General features: G+C 39.4%; 1 protein-coding gene across 1 annotated transcript in view; it reads left to right on the plus strand.

Annotated features, from left to right (window-relative positions):
• Positions 1–15,113, plus strand: part of LOC104491983 (dynein heavy chain 5, axonemal-like) — a gene marked incomplete at its 5' end in the record, with an annotated part of 143,474 nt that overhangs the window by 98,635 nt on the left and 29,726 nt on the right. Inside the window, 7 exons of the mRNA XM_010134480.1 lie at positions 2,237–2,407; positions 2,819–3,197; positions 3,642–3,913; positions 5,780–5,944; positions 8,177–8,444; positions 12,546–12,667; positions 13,904–14,251. Of these exons, the coding sequence (XP_010132782.1) occupies positions 2,237–2,407; positions 2,819–3,197; positions 3,642–3,913; positions 5,780–5,944; positions 8,177–8,444; positions 12,546–12,667; positions 13,904–14,251 (1,725 nt within the window). The remainder of the gene's footprint in view (positions 1–2,236; positions 2,408–2,818; positions 3,198–3,641; positions 3,914–5,779; positions 5,945–8,176; positions 8,445–12,545; positions 12,668–13,903; positions 14,252–15,113) is intronic.

Below are 15,113 nucleotides of genomic sequence, written 5' to 3' on the forward strand. Positions count from 1 at the left end.
TGTCACTTTCTCTGGTCAACACCTTTCCACTTTGCTCAAACAAGCATTTGCTGAAGTAAGGACTGGAATCTAAACACTTTTCCTTCAGTCTAACAGTCACAACCAGAGGCTAGAAAAGTCATTGTTATGCTCAAACTTCCTATGAATTGTTCCATGAAAAATGGAAAAGCTACAACAGCAGTTACTGAGGAAAAGCTATTCACTAGCAGGGTGAGACAAGTGCTAGGGATGCCAACTTTCAATCTTTACTCTAGTAGATGTATGTTTATATAAGCGAAATGAACAGCATCAACAGGAGTGGCTGGGAGTGAATATCTAAACCTCAGATGTGAGACAGAGGTTTAAATGAAGATAGAGGTGAAGTTGTTTTCTCATGACCTACATATAAGCTTCTGCTTTTCAACTCTCAAACACAAAAAGATACATACCTCCCCACACACAGATATCCTCTCTCTGTGGTTTTTTTTTTTGCCTGGACAAAATTGTTAGAGAATTCATATTGGCTGTATATAGCAACACATAGACTGCATTTTAGGGCAAAAATATACTCACTGAAAAATATTCATCCAGTGCTCTGTATCAGCTGAAGAACGCTGTGAGGGTAGCTGGTGAGTATCAGCACTACTTGCTGCACAGGGACATAGTTGCAGGTGATCAACATTTATTAAACATCCCTTTAGCGGATATGAAGAAATCATTGTTCTGTCTCAGTAAGAGATGAATGTCCTAGTGTAGATAGCCAGAGCCAATGGAGCTCAGGTAAATGTGGTAAAAAAAAAAAAAAAAGACAGGCCGTGAACAGAGAATCTGAAGAACAGGTTTTCTATTAAAAACAGGACGACAAGTTTACGTTCACTGACCTAAAGTAATAGATTAAAGGAACCGAGACATTCTTAAAGATTGATCAGTGAAATATATGATCAAAGAATTGTTTATTCTACTCAGCTTTAAAGATTGCTCCTGTAACTATATGGGAAAAAATTGTCATGGACATCTTTTTGTACTTTGATAATGAAGTTGCTGCCACTATTTGTGTTCAGAATAGCTATTTTTTATGTTACAGATGTGGTCATGAAATCCTCTTGCAAACAAAACCCTGGCATCTGATACATTTGCTAATTTTCTGAAAGACAATCTTTACAAGCTTACAAATAGAATAGGTGATGTGCCTGTTCTTAAACTAAGCATATCCTTAAGTAGAATTTAAGCATGCACTTAAGTGCACGTTTGAGTGTTCTGTAGAACTACTCCTTTTGTGTAATTCTAATCTTTTTTGCATTAATGGTAAAGAAAGAGTAGAAAAGGCAGAAAATTTGAAGCTGAATGACTGATGCTTAAGTCATTCTCCTCTCTTAGGATGCAGTTATTTGTAGCTTCCACAGAGTTACATTAGACAGCCCTAGAATATATTACAAACAGGTTTTCAAAAAAGTGTGTGAGAGGAAATTAATGTGTCACTTCTCCTTTGAAACAGAGGAGGGCCTCTCCTGTGCTCCATAACTTTGTACATCTCCTTTTCTCTAAGTTGGCATGTTGACAAGAATGAAAATAAACTGAAGCCATAGGTGTAGGTAGACTGGTATTATTAACTCTCCTTTTCTTACAGGAAGCTTGACTTGATTTATTAAATAAAGAGAGGCAGCCAGGGTATCTCTGAGCTGTGTTGGACTGTGAGGTATAGATGCCTCATTTCACTTGGCATTGTGTTGACTCGTCTGCCATTGTTCCCTTGCCATTGTCTGTCTTGAAGAAATAGCATAAAAGGTCTGTATGGCATAGATTGTAATTGTGACATTCCCGATTCTATAAGCAGTAGTGTATCTTGCAACGTCACAGAATCATAGAAATTAGAAATTTAAAAGGTCATCCAGTCAACTTCCTAAACGATGTAATCAATCCATACAATGCATCTTGCGGTCTTTTTTATGATTTAATTGTACTTAATGTAATGTGGCTTTCATCACTACTGGAAACTAGTTATATTGCTTTGTGCATCTTGCTATGAAGAAGCTTTTCCTGGTAATTCTGATGTGTTTTCACTCCTCAGTATGCTACATTAATTAAATAAATGCAGTATACGTATAAATTACTTCAGTATATAATATTCCTGTAGTTTATAGAAAAAGCAGGAAAGCCTCCAATCTCTCACGCAAGAAATCACATGTTTTCTGTGTCATTATAAGGAAGCTTTCTTTGAATTAATTTTGACTATTCTAATGAAAATTTTTGAATACAGGAACTGGAGGCAGAAAGAGTCAAACTGATGGAAGAAGTGACTTCTAACAAGAGGAAAATGCAGGAGCTTGAAGATAACCTACTTTTCCGTCTAACCAGTACAGAGGGCTCTTTGGTTGAAGATGAGTCTCTGATAGAAGTCCTAAGAATCACTAAAACAACTGCAGAAGAGGTAAATTTTGAATGCACTGCAGAAACATTTTGTAATTGCAATTTAAAGGTTTTTATTACATTTTTTTCTGGTTTTGGTTTTTTCTGTTCAAAGCCACTATATAACATCTGACCTCTTAATAAGTAAGTAGTAGCAGTGCTACCATTTTTTCTTCATAAAATGTAGCAGAATTAAACTATTACCTGGATATTCCAGGCATACTTTGCAGGTGTAAGTTTGAATCAAATCCCATTATGACTGGTGTTTGAACACATGAAGACACAATGTCTGTGTTGAAAGACAGACAGTGTGAAGCAAAGCTTGACTAAAATTACTGTTGTGATCTTAATCAAGACTTTTTCTTTTTGCTTGTACAATATAAATCACAAGTGACATGTCTTAATTTGCATGGTCTTTTCAATTAATTTTAAGGTCAGTGAAAAATTAAAGATAGCAGCGGAGACAGAGGTGAAAATCAATACTGCACGTGAAGAGTATCGACCTGTTGCTGGTCGTGGTAGCATCCTTTATTTCCTCATTGTGGAAATGAGCTTGGTCAATGTCATGTACCAAACATCCTTACGGCAGTTCCTTGGCATTTTTGACCTATCAGTGGAAAAATCTCAGAAATCTCAGATCACAGCAAAAAGAGTAGTGTATGTAATCGAGCATCTCACCTATGAAGTCTTCAAGTATACAGTTCGAGGTCTGTATGAAAATCACAGATTCCTGTTTACATTGCTTCTGGCACTGAAGATTGACTTGCAGGCCAAGAAAATCTCACATGCTGAGTTTGAAACACTGATCAAAGGTAATTTTGCTAAAAATGTTCCTGTCTACATATGTTTGTGAACAGCCAAAATCAGATTTTGCAGTGTTTGCACTAACAATACGTTGTATCCAGCTGATCTAATGTTCTTTAACTGGCAAATGAAAGCATGTATAGCCCAAGAAGGATTTAAGAGTAAAATTTTCCAGATCAAGAGCAATATAGATTATTCATTATCAAAATAATGCTTAGGTGAGGATATTTAACTGTTTTACATGGTAAAGCAGGAAAAGAAGTCCATTACTTTGTAAGAGACCATATAGTTTTCTCCTGTATGCCTCTTTTTTGAATTGCCACATACCTACCATACCATCTATGAGCTTGGAGACAGTCAGCAGCATCTCTTTTTGTAGGTGGTGAGCAGACATGTGAATGCATGAGGATGCAATAGCATTGTTTTCTACTTTAATGCTTTTCACTTTGCAGGAGGTGCCAGTTTGGACCTGAATTCTGTGGAACCAAAACCGAAAAAGTGGATCCTTGACATGACATGGCTCAATCTCGTGCAGTTATCCAGCTTGTACCCTTTTAATAAACTTCTGGTGCATGTTGTTAGGAATGAGAAGTCCTGGAAAGCTTGGTTTGATGAAGAAGCACCTGAAAAAGCTGTTATTCCTGATGGATATGACAGCTTACTGGATCAATTCCGTAAACTGCTCCTTGTCCGTAGCTGGTGCCCTGATCATACCGTTGCCCAAGTAAGATAAGCTTTTGTACAATGGCTATGCCGTGTAGTGTCTCCTGTAGAACTGCTAGTTCCAAACTTTTGTTATCTGAATTTATTTTTTTGTAATATTTGTTGCAGAGTGAGCCATTTTGAAAATCAAGTATTGAAATCCTTGTAATAAAGATATGCAAAAGAAATATTAATTTATTCAATTGCAACGAATTAGAAAGGGCCTTGCAAAACATGAAATAAATTGTGTTGGAGCTGGAAGAATACCATTTTTTGTGCGGAGCTTCTGAAGTGTAGTTATGAAACTTATAAAACTGTTGTGTACTTCCAGTGGATCAGAAGATACATCCCTAATTATTCACAGAAGAATCGGAAAGAGAACAGTTCACTTTGCTGACAGGTGCACTAAAATAGCAGATAAACTGTTTACTTACCCTCCATGCTGAGAAAGTAATAATTAAGACAGTCTCATGGCAGATATCGTAAAACAAACTGCAATAGACTAGCAGTTTCTCCACAGTCTGTGATAGTTGGATTTTTCTTCTCTATATAGGTCTAAAAGAGATGTATGAGCCTATGAATATCCTCTCTTCAACTTTTTTTTTTTTTTTTGTCTTTACCTACACTGGAAAGCAGTACTTCTGATTTTCTGCCTATCTCAAATTTACACGTAACACGTCATGATAGCATCTGTGTTGTATTTAGGGACACCATTTTTTAATGGAACTCTTTTTCAACAAGATCCCCTCCATCCTTTTTCCTCCTCTTCAGCTGGTAAATAAGAGATAAGTAGAGGAGCTCCATCTGCCACAATTTAAACAGACCAAAATAGTAAAGCTGCTACTGATCATTTATCAATACTCTTACTGTCTTGCTCAACCATCTTTGAGAAAGAATATCTCTGAACAGTGGTTTCAAAATCTGTAATTATTTTAATTTTTGAGGAAAGAGGTGATCCTTATTATTTTCTTTACTGTGTTTCCCCAAGTGTTACAAAACTTACCTCTCCTGACTAGGGCAGAAGTTACTCTTAATAGTGGATGATTGAGTTATTTTTGTGGATTGGGATCTTCCTCAGTCTACCTTGTTCCTGGGTGTTTGTTGCCATAATACATTTCTCAGAATCTGTGCTAGTAGATTACACAGTTTGAAAATCATGTCTGTCAACAAAGTGTTTCATACACCAGGATAGCTTTAGAAGTCCTTTTAGAAAACATCTCTGAAAAGAGGACAATAGAGGCACAGGGAAGGCTTGACCTTTAAGTATAAGGTCTGAGCTGTGTTTATTTTTTGTAGAAATGGGTATTCAGCATAAGAGACTTGAATTGGATAACCACTGGACAGGAGAATTTGTCTGAAGTTCCAACAAACACATCGAAAAATTGTAACTGGGTCAGATGAAAGATCTGTCTAATCTGCTGTGCTGTAGAGACAGTGTCAACAATACATGCTTAGAGGAGTTAAGAATGGGTCTGGTATAGAGAAACGCTTTTTGTTTGGCCGTCCACCAAGCTTTAGGAATCAGTAATTTAGGGGCAGTATCTGAGCTGTCCTCAGAGCCGACAGTGGATCTATTCTGCATGGATTTCTTTTTTCAAAAATCATTCAGCAATCTCAGCAACAATGCTCACAGTATGGCAGTTGTGTGAGCAGAATTTTCTTTTCTTTGTTTGAAGTTTGTTATCTGAGAATTTCAATGGCTGACTGCTGTGAACTCTAATTTTTGTTGCACCAAAGTTGAAAATGAAAGTTTAGAAAGTCATTACATTCCAGTGTAGGTATTGGTAAATTCCACATCAATGAACAGCGTTAAATTAAAAAAATAAAAGGTATATAGTTCTGGTATTTTTTTTGTTGGTTTTTTGTTTGTTTGTTTTGTTTTGTTTAGGCTCGACACTACATTGCAGAATCTCTTGGAGGGAAATATGCAGAAGGATTTATTCTTGAAATGGAAGCAATGTGGGCAGAAAGCGACTGTCGAACACCTTTGACATGCTTTTTATCAATGGGGTCTGACCCCACTGAAAATATAGAACGTCTTGCAAAATCAAAGGTATCCTCCCAAACTGAGTTTGCTAGAGCTGATAAACACAGTTAAAACTGTCATATCCTTTGAACTAGAAATGGTATTTCCACATTTTATAGAAGTTCAGACGATGAAAATTATATTCATACCAGTGTTGTCTGGAGGTTAATTGTGGAACAGTAACCAAGATGTATTTACTGAGGAACTGAAAATGTTAAATTCTTGGCTTTTCCAGTTGCTTGATTCCAGTGAACCCTCTGTCTTTATCTGGCAAACTATGGTAGTCCATTTTTCAGTGAAAGTACTTAGCTCTAAGAAGAAAGCAATACTTGTGGTTTATGCTGTGTGGCCTTCACTGTAGGAGCTAGCAGTATGACAATTACAGGAAGATACAGATAAAAAATCATAAATGTGGTGCCAAGAGAAATTACTTTGGAGACCCTACCATTCAATCAGTTTCCCTGATGGAGATGATCAACATTTCTTGCAGCGCAGCATCACTTTAAGGCACTCTGTGCTTTGTGTTTTATGGTTCACAATGTAGGTGCAAGTATAATTTTCCCAAGAAGCTATTCACAGTAGATCTCCATAACTTTTCTCCTGTTAGAATGCATCTTCATATAGGAGTACAGGATTTTGTTATACGCTAAGTAAGATTTACTTGCAAAAGTGGGGAGCACCCACAAATCTCTCCAGCTTATTAATTAGAAACTTTAGATACTCATTCTATTTGAAAATAAAGAGTCTCTTTTTTTATTTGTCTGAATGTGATGAAGAATGCTTAGATTTAGGATTTAAAATGGGTTGTCAGTACTGATGGTACCTCTAAGGATGATACTAACACTATAAATCCATTATCTGCAGTTGGAAATGTTCAAATTTTTGACAAGAATTTATTTTTCACTCTAAAATTTAGTTGTTCAGGTGACCTTCTCCCAAAGAAATGGAAACAGCATCTGTGACTACTGAGCTATATAATCTTGTTTATAAACCAAACAAGCTCTGTCTTAAAACTAGTTCGATTGCTGGCCCCTTTACTTTCACCTGAAGATGGAGTGAACATTTGACTTTCTGAATTAAAATGAAGTTCATTAAGCCTAGTACTTTGACTTCATTATAACCAGGTTATTGTTGTATAGGTAGTTTCTTCTTTTAGGGTATGATGCACAGAACCTTCAACAGAACTCTCAGGGCGGCTGTAGTGACTAAAGTGGTAGTATTGTTGTCTGGATAGCAATGTATTAAGATGACACAGATATATCGGTATGACTCACTATTGAGAGAAACAGTCATTTTGACAGAGTTCTTTCAGGAGTGAAATGAGGACAATCCATAGTGAAAAATATTTTTTCCTTGTCTTGATGTTTCTATAACCTTTAATGATTGCACATTTGAGAGGTAACATTGAGAAGAGCAAATTATGAGCAGATGCTTTGTTAGGGAATAATGTACTAGCTGAATATTTATGCGCTCTGGAGGGATAAGTCACAGTTTTGACTTATGAGAGTGCTAGCTGTACTCAGCTACCTCTTAGTAAAGGTAAAGGTTTTGCTCCTTCATCACACAGCCAACTTCACAGGCTATTTAGCTTTGCTTCTTCTAGCTGCAATTTCAGGTTTTACTGACCTGAGAGCAGGTTTTTGCTTTCTTATCCTTGGCATTCTCTTCTCCTTAAATCTTTTGCCAGGACATGGAGGATCACATACATCAGCTGTATTTATACTGTTCAGTAAAATCAGGTCAGGGCCTATACTGTGACCCTAAGGCGAAATGACCCAGCACAGCTTGTGTCCACATGCTTAACCTTTGTCTCATGCACAAGTAGGGCAGTCACATCCACGCTGTTTAGAACTGGGTGACTTAACTGGAAGCCTTAACATCTGTCCATCTCAAGATAGTCCACATCATAGGAAAAAAAATAGTCAGGCAGCTATGTTGCTGTATGTCCTGCTTTATTTGGGAAAGTGGGGAAAAGGAAAGGAAAACGTTTCAGTTGTCTTATCCAATTGACTTTGTCAGACCTGCAAAAAAAGATTATGTCCAGTGGGTGTAGTTTTCCTTCAGCAGCTGGAAGGTAAGAGCAACTTGGAGGGTTTTGCTTCTTTGTTTACTCAGGTTTAATACAATAAGTCTCCACCAATATTAGCAGTTTTCATTGTGACACAATGTCACTACACATGGACCTACAGAAGCAATACTTTATATGTATAATCATTCAAAAGAATGATATATAAAAGAAACTTCCTTTTTTCCTTCCAGAACATTCCCTGTCGTGCCATTTCAATGGGTCAGGGCCAGGAAGTCCATGCGAGGCGCCTGTTAAATCAGTGCATGCAAGATGGAGGATGGCTTCTTCTACAGAATTGCCACCTTGGCTTAGAGTTTCTTAGTGAGTTAATGGACACCATCTCAACAACAGAATCTATGAGTGAAGGTTTCAGGACATGGATCACTACAGAGGCTCACTCAGAGTTTCCTATCAATCTTTTACAGGCCTCTATCAAATTTACTAATGAACCCCCTCAAGGTAGGAAACCATGTTTACTTTCTCTGACTTTTGGGACTTGCTTCCCCCGTCACCCTACACTGCTTCACCATACTCTGTGCTGTCATTTAGTTTTGGTTTTCATTAGCTAAATACAGCACGGTGTAAGTCAGTCTTGTGATGTGTAAAGCATGACTCTTTTGGGGAGCAAATTGCTATTTTTTGGGGGTTTGTAACAGAAACTGAAGGTAATTTTGTTGTTTGTGTAGAACCTGTGGAGAATGTCAGGTCAGTTGTTCTTTCTGAAGCTTACTACACTCCATCACTCTTTTCCTTCTGTTCTGTTGACCCCACCCAAGGATGCAGAGGGAGGCCAGTTCTGTGCTCTGCTGTGTGAGGAAAAAGAAAAACTCCTCTGAACACTCAACCTCAACCTCCCAAGCAGCAGTATGTAGCTGTGGCTGTTGCTTCTTTTTATGTCATCTGGCACTGCTGACAGGAGACGGTCCCCAACATCTTTGTAATTGTCCTTCGGGTATTTGTGCACTGCTACTGAATCACCACTTAGCCTCTGTCACAGGCAAGACAGTTAATAACAAGCCATAGTGGATCTAAATACTGGGGTTTATTTAAGAAACTATGAGATTTGGGCTTTTACGCCACTTGCTTATTTTACGCAGTCACTTGCTCATGCTCATAGCCTCCTGTATTGCATTCATTTCATCTTGATTTCCCTTTCCATTGGAGAGATTGATGTTGGTCCAGGAAGATCAGGCAGAAAGTCATGTTGGTTTTATGCTGTCCAGCTACTTGCAGCTACCAGTCTTGGACGTTCCTAATGTAGATACCTGTGCATGTCCCCTACCTCCAGGATCTTTCCCCACTTTCTTTAAGTTAGGATGTTCATCCCTTGCTTTCTGGGCCTCTAAGTCCTTATTTTTTTCTAACCTAAGTAGTCTGTGTGCAGAAGCACAATGTGTGATTAGCATCCTAACTGGCAGTTCTAACTCATGTTTCTGTATTAATGGGAGGATTCAGGATGTTCCATTTTTTGCAGCCTGTACCATTCAGAGCTAGCAAGTAGCAGGTTTGTCCTTGAGAGTTCAAAATTTCAGTTTTGGACCGCCACCACCCCTCATTATCTGTCTGGAATTGTCTGCCACCTCTCAGTATTTGGTTTTTGCGTACCACAGCGTCCTTTCCAACAGACTAAACAAACTCAGCCTTCTTGTCCTACCTTTGTAGGCATGCACTCCCAGTATCTGACCACATTATTGCCCCATCCAGTTTCTTCACACCACCTTTGTGTGCCAAATGTGGACAATATATCTGAGGGGAATCCAGATCAATGCTAAGCGGAGAGTGATAAGAACTTTCAGTCTGCTGGCTGTGCTTCTTCTAAGGTAGCCCACTACCTGGATTTTGTTATTTGATAAAAGAGTGCAATTTTGGCTTACAGTCAAGCTGGCATTTGCGATAATCCTGAAGTGCTTACCAGTAGATCTCAGCTGGCAAATCTCAGCTTGTACAAATGCATAGGGTTATTGTGCTGCAGGTGCAGAACTTTGCGCTTCTTGTTGAACCTCCCGCGGGTGTCTTTGGCCAATCTTCATTCTCTCTAGATCCCTCTGGACTGATGTTCTGTCATTTAGTATTGTTGCAGAGGCACTTACAAAACAGACAACAGCAGCTATCTGAAAACCGTGGATTTATTGCAATCAAATTTGCCTGGCACTCTGACTGACCAAAATTAATTACGGGATCAGAGGTCAGTTGGGAATATACTACTATACAACAGATTCCTGAATACCAAAGCATACTCTTTAAGGAAGATGAGCCACAATGTGTACACTCTTACTCACACACAGGAGAGTCTCCCACTTAAGAGTGCCAGAAGGGTCACTCACCATCTGAGTGACGAAGGCTCACTCAGTCCCAGGAGATACACTCGGATAGCATCCTGATCCAAGGGGAGTCCTGGGAAGTATCCTCAACTGGCATCATGATCCGAGGGCAGAGTCCCCGATTGCATTACCTGCTGCTCCAGAGAGGACTGCCTCAAACTGGGATCTCTGGCAGGTCTCCTTTATACCCTCGTGGAGTGTGGGCTGTGGTCATTTGAATAAGTAAGCACAGACAGGAGTCCAGCTAATGGATCTAGACTCAGAGGCACCAGATAGCCCTGGGGTGTCAACCTGATCTTTATCAGATGCTTGTGCAGGCCCCAGCCATTTGTGCAAGATTTGTGCAAGCCCTCAGGTTGTCTGCACTGCCACAAGTTTGTCATTCACACTCTCTAACTTAGTATTGTCTACAAATTTGTTGAGCTTGTTTGCCACACCTGACATCATGATCCGAGGGCAGAGTCCCCGATTGCATTACCTGCTGCTCCAGAGAGGACTGCCTCAAACTGGGATCTCTGGCAGGTCTCCTTTATACCCTCGTGGAGTGTGGGCTGTGGTCATTTGAATAAGTAAGCACAGACAGGAGTCCAGCTAATGGATCTAGACTCAGAGGCACCAGATAGCCCTGGGGTGTCAACCTGATCTTTATCAGATGCTTGTGCAGGCCCCAGCCATTTGTGCAAGATTTGTGCAAGCCCTCAGGTTGTCTGCACTGCCACAAGTTTGTCATTCACACTCTCTAACTTAGTATTGTCTACAAATTTGTTGAGCTTGTTTGTCTCCTTATCCAAGCCACTGATGATGACGATACTGTAGAATATCTGTTCCTGGTGTATTTGTTTTCTTTTTTTTTGGCCTTAAGCAGTTGATTACTTATTATGCTTTGAGCTTAGTAACCAAGTTGCTAGCCTTTTACATGATGATTGGTTTATTGGATGAGGGAAGAGCATAGGTTGTTGTTTATCTCGAATTCAAGAAAGCTTTTGACACAGGCCCTCCCAGTACATCCTTATAGACAAACAGAAGAAGTCGGCATTGCAAAAGTGAGGTGGACTGCAATTTGTGTGAACTTCCAGGCTCAAAGGGTTGTGGTAAGATTCACAAATCTGGTTGGAGAGCAGTCACCAGTGATGTACCCCAGGGGTCAATACTGGGGCCAGCAGTGGCTAAAATTTTCAGTAATGACCTGGATGGTGGGACACCCTCAGCAAGTTTATAGTTGATACGAAGTCGGAAAAGGGGGCTGATAGACCAGACATTTATGTTGTTGTTCAGTCAGAATTTCACAGGCTGGAGAAATGGTTTGACATAAATCTGCTGAACTTCAATATAGGGAAGTGCCAAGTACTCTCCCTGGAGAGAAAGACTCCATTGCGCCCATACATGATGGGACTGACCAGCTGTAAAGCAGCTTTGCAGTAAAGGACCTAGGGTTCTCAGTTGAAACCAAGTGGAACAGGAGCCAGCAATACACCCTTAGAGCAAAGGTGGCCTGCAACACTCTCAGCTGCATTAGGAAGATCATTTCCAGAAGACTGAGGAAGGTGATTCTTCTCTATCACCTTCTATTGAATGTGCTCTCATCATGGCTGAATTATTCAGCCATGATGAGAGCACGTTTGAAGTGGTGTGTCCACATCTGATCTGCCAAGTGCAAGAAGCACATGGACCGAACAAGTCCAATGAGAGGCCAACGAAAGACGCAGAGGGCTTGGAGAATGTGGCATATGAGGATAGACTAAGAGAGCTGTGATTGTTTAGCCTTGAGAGAAGGAGTGAGTAAAGAAAACAGCAAGACTTTTGTCAGTGGTACCAAGCGACAGAAAGAGAGGTAATGGACACAAATGGAAATACAGGAAATTCCACTTTGGCATCAGAAAAAACCCACTGTGAGGATGGTCAAATACTGGAACAGCTTATTCAATGAATTTGTGGACTCCATCCTCAAAACCCACATGGGCAAGGCACTGAACAACCAGCTCTAGTTGACCCTGCTTTGAGAAGGGGCGTTACACAAGGTGACCTCCAGAGGTCCCTTCCAAGCTCAACTCTTTGTTATTTTGTGTGATATGAAAACATCCAACTTTTCTTGGTCTCTAACCTGTTGCTGCTGTTGAATGCCTTTCTTTTACCCAAACTATGCTGCTACCTGCAGATGTTCTTTATATATTTATAGAAGAATGTTATGAGTTCCATACTTTTTTTCCTCATATATTATATTTTTATACTTATTTTCTAGGTGTGAAAGCTGGCTTAAAACGGACATACTCAGCTGTTACTCAGGATCACCTAGAAGTGAGCAACTTGCCGCAGTGGAAACCATTGCTATATGCTGTGGCATTTCTTCATACAACCGTTCAGGTTTAAAAAGACATTCCTTTTTTCTGTCATAAAGCCATGTTTCAGTTATTAATGCACCATGTTATTAAATGAAAAGCAAGTTTAAATGGAAATCCATGTTGGTAAATTAATATGAATAAAATAAGAAAGAAAATATCACACCTCTATTACTGGAGCAGTCTTAGAACTTTGCTCATGTTGATATTCTACCTCCAACAGTGATGATATTTCAGACTAAAAAAGGACGATCAGCAAACGATCAATTAGTGTACCCTTCTGTTAAATCCTTTGGGCATGGCTGTGTGATTTGTCTTTCAACTAATTCGTTTTTTAAATAATATTTTAAATCATAAAAGCTTATTAGAGCTTCACAGCTTGGGTTGGAAAACCATAGTCTTAAAACTGTGGCTTTCACAATGAGAAGGCTAAAAGGGTGAATATAAATCCTTCCCACACTGAAACCTGTAGGAGGAAATGAAAGTGGAAGATGGTTTTGGGTGTTGCCTTTCAGGAGTTTCATTAAAGAAACGGAAGTGCTTTATGGATTAACCACAACTGCTCATCATTCTATTGATAGATTTTGCAGTAACCTGAGTTTATATTGGGTCACTAGTTAATTTAACTCTGTGGAATCCATGCACTGATTCATTGTGGTCCAATGGAAGCTTGTGGTGTGCTCGTCTTTGGCCTGTTGCTTCTTTCTTGGTGGAAATTCAGAATGTTTAAATAACAGATATTGCCCTAACAACTACATACAGCCAGCTGCATCTGTAAATGATTCAAGTCAGAAGCAGCTTTTGCTACTTACATCTGCACCATGTAGAGACATCAGTGATACAAATATTTGTAGTATATAGGAGGACCACAGACAAAGATCATGGCTGATGAATTTGGACATAATTTCCTAAAACAGTAGCTTCATTTCTGAAATTCAGAAACTATAATTCTAGACTCACAGGCTCACTGCACTTAAAAAAAAGATTTTTTTCCTTTGTGAAAATGCTAATGTTCCTATTTTTTGTTCGTATCTCTCTACTGATGATGATAAATAAAGACATATTTAACTATTATTAGATAATTAATCAAGCGTTTGGCAGTGTGTATGTATTAAGAGAATATTTTTTTTAATGTTGGTGAAATACAGCCCTAGCTGGACTACTGCATTCTTACTACATTTCATGTGTTCTTCTGCACTTAATGTTTTCTTCACAATTACTATCAATCAGCCTTTTACTTTTAGCTCTATCTCTTTTACAGGAAAGACGAAAGTTTGGTCCACTGGGCTGGAATATTCCTTATGAATTTAATCAGGCAGACTTTGCAGCCAGTGTGCAATTTGTTCAGAACCATTTGGATGATATGGACATTAAACGTGGAGTGAACTGGAGCTGTGTTCGCTATATGCTTGGAGAAGTACAGTATGGTGGCCGTGTAACTGATGACCTTGACAAAGCACTGCTGAATACATATGCAAGAGTGTGGTTTGGAGAGCATATGTTTAGTGAAAAATTTTGTTTCTACAAAGATTATGTTATTCCAAAAGGGAAAACAGTTGAAGATTATCTCCAGTACATAGAGCAATTGCCAGTGATTGATACACCTGAGGTAAAATATTTCAATATGCTAAGGGGAGGTTTTGTAAGATAAATAATTTAGTTGTGTATATTTTCCAGTGCCTTGAATGTATATGTCAAGATTAGCAGGCAGACCATTATAGTGGAAATCTAGCATAGATCTGCTAACCAGGATGAGATAAATGAGGCCTTCTTCAATCAAGTGGAAGAAGTCTCATATTTACAGGCCCTGGTCATTGTGGAGGACCATAAGGACCCTAGTTATCTGCTGGAAAGCTGATACAGCAGGGTTCAAGCAGTCTATGAGATTTCTTGAGTGCACTAATGACAACTTCTTGGCACAGGTAACTGAGGAGCCAACAAGAAAGGTGCTTGTTTGGACCCCATACTTATAAGCAAGGAAGAACTGTCCAGGGATGAGAAATCTGGAGGCAGCCTTGACTGCAGTGACCAGTGGTGGAGTTCTGGATCCTAAGAGGAGGAAGTAGGGCAAAAAAGCAGGACCACAGCCCTGGATTTCAGGAGGCTTCAACCTCTTCAGAGGTTTCGTCCAGGCCTGGAAAATCCCATGGGATATGGAGTGTCTTCTCTCTGGTCTGGAGAGAAGAGGGGTCCAAGGGAACTGTTTTATATTCAGGGATCACCACCTCCAAGCTCAAGAAAGATCCATCTTAATAAGCAGGAAATCAAAGGCAGCAGGAAGCCTCAATGGGTGAACAATAAGCTCCTAATTGAAATCAGACATAAAAATGAAGTGTACAAGAGATGGAAGCAGGGGCAGGTGATCCAGCAAGAGTTTAGAGCTACTGTCTAGGGTTGCAGGGATAGGGTTAGGAAAGCCAAGGCCAGAGTCGAGTTGAATCTGTGAAGGATTGTGAAGGGCAATAAGAAAG

Source organism: Buceros rhinoceros, unplaced genomic scaffold, assembly GCF_000710305.1.
Source record: "Buceros rhinoceros silvestris isolate BGI_N320 unplaced genomic scaffold, ASM71030v1 scaffold3354, whole genome shotgun sequence".
Classification (NCBI taxonomy): domain Eukaryota; kingdom Metazoa; phylum Chordata; class Aves; order Bucerotiformes; family Bucerotidae; genus Buceros; species Buceros rhinoceros.